General features: G+C 45.0%; 1 protein-coding gene across 1 annotated transcript; it reads right to left on the bottom strand.

The window, feature by feature from the left end:
* Positions 1–1516: 1516 nt before the first annotated feature.
* On the bottom strand, positions 1517–6862 carry LOC126983510 (NADH dehydrogenase [ubiquinone] 1 beta subcomplex subunit 5, mitochondrial-like). Its single transcript, XM_050836260.1, has 4 exons — positions 6701–6862; positions 5737–5948; positions 4680–4786; positions 1517–2392 (listed from the first exon to the last, which is right to left on the bottom strand). The coding sequence occupies exons 1-4, from the start codon at positions 6774–6776 to the stop codon at positions 2257–2259; spliced, it is 531 nt and encodes a 176-aa protein (XP_050692217.1). The 5' UTR covers positions 6777–6862; the 3' UTR covers positions 1517–2256.
* Between the last annotated feature and the right edge of the window lie 208 nt (positions 6863–7070).

The following is a 7070-nucleotide window of genomic DNA, read 5'->3' as shown; positions in this document are numbered from 1 at the left end:
GCTGAATGAACACCTGGGGAAACCTGGGGAAGGTAAATTGAGGTAAACCGGATGTCACCCTGGCCCTGTCTCCCGGGGTAATGACTAGTGGGCAAGGTGCTAATGAGTCCTCTCCCGCCACAGGCTCAAGGGTCAACGTGACGGAGATGAGCACCGCCGCCACGCGCAGATATAGCGTATGCTCCCACCTTTACCTTTTACCTCTGTTGGGTGACTCTTGCTCTGAGAAGCTTTCGGCTCTTACAATAACTATTTCCCATTGTCACGAAAGAGATGAGTCCAGTTCTCATGCGTGTTCCTTCTCACATCCATGTACGGTGCAGAAGCCTTGTCAAACCATCACCAGGCTCATATAGCTACCCAAGGAAATACTAACACATCCTCTACCAAAGCCTTATGCAATGTGGGTGTGTGAGCCCCGATATCTTTTGAGAATATATTGATCTAAGAAGTAACATTTTTCTCCTTTTTTGTATCTTTCTTGGTTATAAATACGAAAAGAAAATGTGCAGTTCTGGTTTCATCTTTCCTGGTTTTTAAAATAGTAGTTTGTCACGTCGAGAGGATAACTAAGAGGGTTATAAAATAGCATTATGGACCGTGTGTGTGTGTGTGTGTGTGTGTGTGTGTGTGTGTTTGAATGGGCCCTGGATGGAAAAAGAATTAATGTAACTCCGTTTGTAAATGTGTGTGTGTGTGTGTGTGTGTGTGCCAAAAGGGTACTTTGCACAGTGAGACATCTGGCAACATGACAGGTGTGTGTGTGTGTGTGTGTGTGTGTGTGTGTGTGTGTAAAAATAGTATTAGTAGTAGTAGCAGTAGTATTAGTAGTAGTAAAAGTAGTAGTAGTAGTAGTAGTAGAAGTAGTAGTAGCTAGGTGTAGTAGTAGTAGTAGTAATAGTGGTATATAGTGGTAGTAGTAGTAGTAGTAGTAGTAGTAGTAGTAGGAGGAGGAGGAGGAGGCTGCAAGACGTTAATAGGGTTAATCAAACTCCTCCTCCTCCTAGTAATGACGGTCTTGGATGAGCAAAGTTAAGCGCCGGTTCAGGGGAGAGGAGCACACGCGAGTCACCGGGGAACAGCAGCCCCGCAACACACCAGCAGCCCCGGATTACTCAGGAAGATAAATGAAGGAGCATGCCTCTGGAACTCAAAAAAGGAAGCATATTCTTTTGTTCATCTGTTTATCCAAGGCCCATTGAAACACACACACACATACACATAAGCACATACATAGCCACATTCTTTCAATCCTCTATTCATCCAGGGTTTATTCAAACACACACACACACACACAAATGCACACATACATAGCTACATTCTTTCATTCCTCTATTCATCCAGGGCCTATTCAACCACACACACACACACACACACACAGAGCAATGACAATTATTTCCCTTTTTCCGAAGATTTTTTACTTTACTTTTGAGGGCATTTTTTCTTTAATAATTTGTTTTCTCCTTTGATCAGCAATGGGGTTCAAGTTCAAGGCAGGTTATGAAAAGTCCACACAAACAGTTTCTTAAACAACTATATTTAATAAAATTATGTATGTACATCATAGACAAGGCTTATACTCTTATGTCACTTCCCAGGAACCTGTTGGGGGAGATGAGGGGGGGTGGGGCAGGGATGCAGCCTTTCCTTCTGTACTCAGGCAGGGTCATCAAACACATGTATAAGACTGGTTTAAGGTGTTGTTTTTTCCTAAGATTTTGACTCATTTCAGAAGAGAGTATCAAGAAACCTTTGGAACTAAACTTGATAAACTGTCTAAAATTTTCCCACTGTCTCCATGGTTGTGTGTTTTCAATAGTCATGGATGAGTGGAGGAGGCTTGGCAGTCATGTTGTGGGTGCCAATACCACTAATACATTCTAGAAGAGCTTGGATAAATTCATGGATAGTGAAGTAAGGTGGGGCTAGGCTTACATGAACTGACTTGTACATGCTAACTGACCTCTTACAGATTCCTTACGAGTGCAAAGGTGAAAAAAAAGACAAGCAGAATGAGAAGTGTGATCTGTAGACTTCTTACTTCAGCACAGAATGGAAGGGAAAGAAACAAACATCCTCCCCACTCCCAAGCTCTTTCCTTCGACACAGAATGGAAGGGAAAGAAACAAAAATCCTGCCACACTCCCCAAACTCTTCTTACTTCAGCACAGAATGGAAAGGAAAGAGCCAAACATCCTGCCACACTCCCCCACCACCTTCCCTACAGTGGAGTGCTGAGGCCGACTGGGTGGTGCCTTAGAAGCCCTTCTCCGTCACCTTCTCGTACTCCTCCTTGACCATCTTGTGGTACTTGGTGAGGATGGGCCGGTAGTAGTGGGCCTGGGAGTCCAGACGTGTGGCCATCAGATCCTTCACCTTGGCCTCGATGCGCCTGAGGGAAGAAGGAAGGTTTGACCTTGCTGCTGCCATTATCCTGTCCTGATTGCCTTAACTATCGGGGTGTTGACTCTTGCTTTTCTTATTATTACTATTATCATCATTATTGAGATTCCAGAAAGGGCACCAAAGGAAAAAAAAATATGCCCTGGTGAAAACAATATCCTGTTTGCTTTAACTATGGGGGCTGTTTGCCACTTGTTCTTCTTCCATTATCATTACTGAAATCCATGGAAGGGCATCAGGGAAGTAAAAAATTGGCCCTGGTGATAATGACCCAACCTGTCCTGACTGCTTTAACTATGGGGATGCTTGCCAATTCCTCTTCATACCATTCTTATTGAAGGGCATCAGGGGAAAACAAAAAATTGGGTCTGGTGACAGCAACCCATCCTGTCCTCACTGCCTTAAATATGGGGTGTTTAGCAATACTTCTTCCTCTTGTTATTACTGAGATCCATGGAACGGCATCAGGGGAAAATGAAAAATTGGCCCTGGTGACTACTATGCACCCTGTCCTGTTTGCCTTAACTATGGGCTCTTCCATTTCTTGTGTGCCATTTGGATTGAAGTTTACATCACAAAAATTATTACTATGCTGCAAAACTTAACCTGTAAGTCACAAGGCCACAAAGGGTAGTTTTTAAATGGCAAGAAAAGATTCTGCTGACTTCCTTGCCTAATTTTTGTCCTCTTTCTGCTGACCTCCTTGACAAACTGGGGTGTTCAGCACTGGCTCCTTGTGATGACCTCCTTGCCTTATGGAACTATAATTGGTGCCAACTCCTTGTGCTGACTTCTTGCCTAACAGAACTCTATGTGGGACTTCCTCTATCTGCTGATGTCCTTGCCTAGCAGTAGTGGCTTGCAGGCAGAACAGTTGCTGCCCTACAAATTAGTGTTTTATCTCCTCTGTTTTGGTGTTTGATCCTCACTCAGGGAATGGTTCGCAGAAGCTCCCCTTCCCTCAGAAAAAGGGAAGTCGCCCAAAGAATGATCAAATTTTGTTCAAGAGCTGGTCCCGTCATTCAGAACTGGACACAAGTTGAAATGCTGTGTACTTTTTCTTTTGTTACAGGAGAGGAGGCAGCTCAAGGATGCAGAGAAAGAAAAATATAAACGAACAAAAAAGCCCACAATAGTGCTACTCCTGCAAGTAGTGTTCAGTAGAAGAGTTCAAAAATACTGAAACAGAGAGGCCAGAAACATTTCGGGGAGTGTCTTCATTCTCCCCTCTTGAAAGTGTTTAAGTCATAGGCAAGAGGAAAAACAGATGAGGAAAAGCTATCTTGTCTCTCTCACCAGTGATAGCCTGAATTCAAAGTCTGTCTTCCCTCATACCTTACAAAAAATATTCTCTTCTGCAACTTCCCTCAGGAGGAGTGCAAAACAGAGATGACAGACTGTAGCATAAGCCTCATAGGAAATATTTGCAACTCTTAGTATGTTGGTGCATACTTCCAGATTCAGACCAACAAATACAGGTAGGTCTCGATTTCCGCGAGTTTGGTTTACGCGTTTTTTAAATAACGCGGGGCCCAAAATCCAAATAAATGTTTAATTTACACGTTTTTTTCACTTCTACGCAATATTTTATGGATTGGCCACCAGATGTCTCACGCAACTGGACTCACACGACCCCGCTGCCACACAGCTGAGCTTAGTTCTTCCCGCGCGCCACTTGAACAACAATACAGTACCCACGCTGCCACGCTACTCAACAATAGGGGTGGGCAGGTACCGGTGCTAACGGTGCCAGCTATATGGTACAGTACCGGTACCAGACTGCTCGGTACCGGTACCAATATTAGCCAGTCGCTCATGGTGTCCCTCATTTTTTCTTCACACAAGTGAGGCTGAGACTGAGTGCCTGAGTGGATATCTTGGCAATATGGATATTCATTCTCTCTCTCTCTCTCTCTCTCTCTCTCTCTCTCTCTCTCTCTCTCTCTCTCTCTCTCTACTGAATGAAGTGAATATTTATTTTTCGATACAAACCTACCTCTTGTTTGATTTACATTGTTTTTGATTTACGTGACCTCTTCAAGGACACAATACTCACGTAAATCGAGTTACCTGTACTTCAGCCATTTTGCATAATCGACAATAGCCAATAATATTTGGAAGAAAGAGGGGGTAGAGCTTCTGGACCAACTTAGTGTATGGCAGAAAATGTATTAAGAGTGAAATTTCTACATGGGAAGAAAATGTAGAGTAAATTTTCTACAAGGGGAAATGTAACAGTAACAGTAATTCTGGCCACCCGGGCGCTACTCACTCACCTCATCTCCTTCATTTCGTTCTCCTCATACATGTAGTGGAGGTACTTCTCGTAGTCCATCTGGTGGCTGCTGCAGACGTACCGCGCCAGGAACCGTGAGATGGGGTGCTGAAATAATAATGACAATAATAAGAATAGTAATAAAAATAATAGAATATGAGGTGGGAGGAAGGGATGAATCTCGGAAGGAAGGAGTCAGAGCTGGATTTTTTTTTAGAGGAAAGTAGGCAGCTCAAGAAAAAGAAAAAAAAGGGAAAAAGAGGAAACAAAAAAGTCCGGTGGCATTACTTCTACAAATAGTTGAGAGAATAGCTGTAAGAGTGTCAAAATGTTTGTGTGTGTGTGTGTGTGTTTGTGTGTGTTTTTATCAACCTAGTTGTGACTTGTTTTACAAAACTATTTTATCATATGTCTTTTCAAAACTGAGTGTGTGCGAGTGTGTATGTCTGTGTGCACATTGCTCGTTATAACCCCTAAAGGACAGGCTAGAAAGCAACTGTCTGCTCGAGCGCCTGTGCTGCTTTGATAAAATTGGGTGAAATAAGTGTTCTTCTACAATGCCCTGTGTGACCATTTGAGATCAAAGCACAATAGTCCATAGTCCTTTTACACTGTCAATCTTTCATTTACATGATGAAAGAAACTAGAAGTTCCTCGGTTGCAGCACGGTGGAGATATGATGTTGGGAAGTAGCTACAAATCTTGGCGGGAAATCGGATGACGGGAATTTCCGCACCTTGCCTTTCTGCTTTTCTCCACCCAAGCGGGAATTCCCGCCAGCCGTCCTTTAGGGGTTAATTAATGGAACATGAATGCCTTTTGTGCAAAGTTTAGTGTTGATGTATGTATTGTTTTTTATTCAAATTTGTGGTCAATAAAAATAAATCTATGTATCTATCTGTGTGTGTGTATGCGAGTGTGTGTGTGTGTGTTTAATAATGATAGATTGAAATGCATAGAAATTATAAGAAATAAGAAACAAAACAAAGTGATGGAGAGAGAGAGAGAGAGAGAGAGAGAGAGTATGCGTGAGTGTGTGCATGCAAGTGTGTACTCACCGCATGGTACTCCCAATGCTTGGGCGTGTAACCCTCAGGGATGGGCGCAAGCTCTGCTGGGCCAATGAAGACGTTGACGGCAAAGGCGATGGCGGTGCAGGGGATGGCGCCCAGCATGAAGTAGTAGTGCAAGAGGTCCTTGAACTTGTGCCACTGCCAGCGTGAGGCCGTGATGTTCATGGTCCTCGGCCCACCGCCCATGCTGCGTTGGACTGGGGGTGAGAGGCAGGATGTTAGTTTTCATTATCATCATTGGTGAAGGTCCTGCACATCTATATCTTGTTATCTGTTTCCTATTGATGCTTAAAAATTTGATATTCCTTTCTGGTAAACTAGAATATCTTTAATTTTAGTTTCCATTCTCTTCCACTAAAAATTAAAATTAAATCTCCACTAGACCTATAAATTAAATTATCTTATTCAAACAGTAACTTATTACCACTATTCAGAAATATATCATCACTACGGAGTAATCTATTGGTACTATATGAGTTACTGTTATTAAATATAAGCCTGCTAGGAGTAAACAGCACCCCATCACCACCAACTATTTGTTTAATGTTTATGTTGCTGTAGAAAAATTAGTAATGGTTAACATCACTAAAACCATGACCCAGGGGGCGGGGGGGGACGAGGGTGAGAGGTGAGGGACGAGGGGGAGCGGGTTAGGTGCCTGGTAGGGGGCAGGGAGCGGGTCAAGCTGCCGTCCCTGCCAGGCCGCCCCGAGCCTCCCCGGTGCCGGCCGCCGCCCCAGCCAGTGTCCCCGCGCCCCGCAGGCCCCGCCGAGAACACACCCCGGCCTGTGGCCGCCCCGACCCCGGTGTCACCGGCCTGGCCCCTGCCCCGATGACCTCCGGCGGGGCCACAGTGTCCCTCGCCGGGCAGCCCCCCACGGCCTCCCCCCTGCCCCTGCCCTCCCCGGCTGTGACCTGAGTTTGCCAAGGCCTCGTGCACACCCGCTCACCGATGGTAGTGGCGGCGGGTCCCCGCGCCATGGCCCGCAGGCCGCCCAGGGCAGGTAGACGGCTGACCACCGACATGTTTGTGTCTTGGTGACCAACGGACGGTCCTCACCCACGGACCACAAGCCGGGAAGGCTATTCTATTGCTCTCTCTGCTTCACAGCTTCCAATTTTATTTAGGAAAACAATTATTATTTATAATGATACATAAAAATAAAGAAACAAGCGATAGTAAGCAGTCAAATGATGGTAGGCAAAAATACGTCCTGATACCAAGTCCGGCTCAGCAGCGGACTGCCTGCCAGGCCAAAAGCCCGAGACCAAGACTTCCGCTGCGGTACCGAAAACTCAAGTACCGTTAGTACCGGTACC

The sequence above is a fragment of the Eriocheir sinensis genome, chromosome 54 (assembly GCF_024679095.1).
Source record: "Eriocheir sinensis breed Jianghai 21 chromosome 54, ASM2467909v1, whole genome shotgun sequence".
Lineage (NCBI taxonomy): Eukaryota > Metazoa > Arthropoda > Malacostraca > Decapoda > Varunidae > Eriocheir > Eriocheir sinensis.
The sequence above is the reverse complement of the archived record's forward strand: the minus strand, read 5'-3'. Positions and strand labels throughout refer to the sequence as shown.

What these genes read in the sequence shown, in the direction of transcription:
- LOC126983510 (XM_050836260.1), bottom strand. Translation starts at nt 6,776, where the DNA reads ATGTCGGTGGTCAGCCGTCTACCTGCCCTGGGCGGCCTGCGGGCCATG. An exon ending in ACCCGCCGCCACTACCATCG is followed by an intron (nt 5,949 to 6,700) that starts GTGAGCGGGTGT and finishes TCTCACCCCCAG; the next exon opens with TCCAACGCAGCATGGGCGGT. An exon ending in AACGAAATGAAGGAGATGAG is followed by an intron (nt 2,393 to 4,679) that starts GTGAGTGAGTAG and finishes TTCTTCCCTCAG; the next exon opens with GCGCATCGAGGCCAAGGTGA.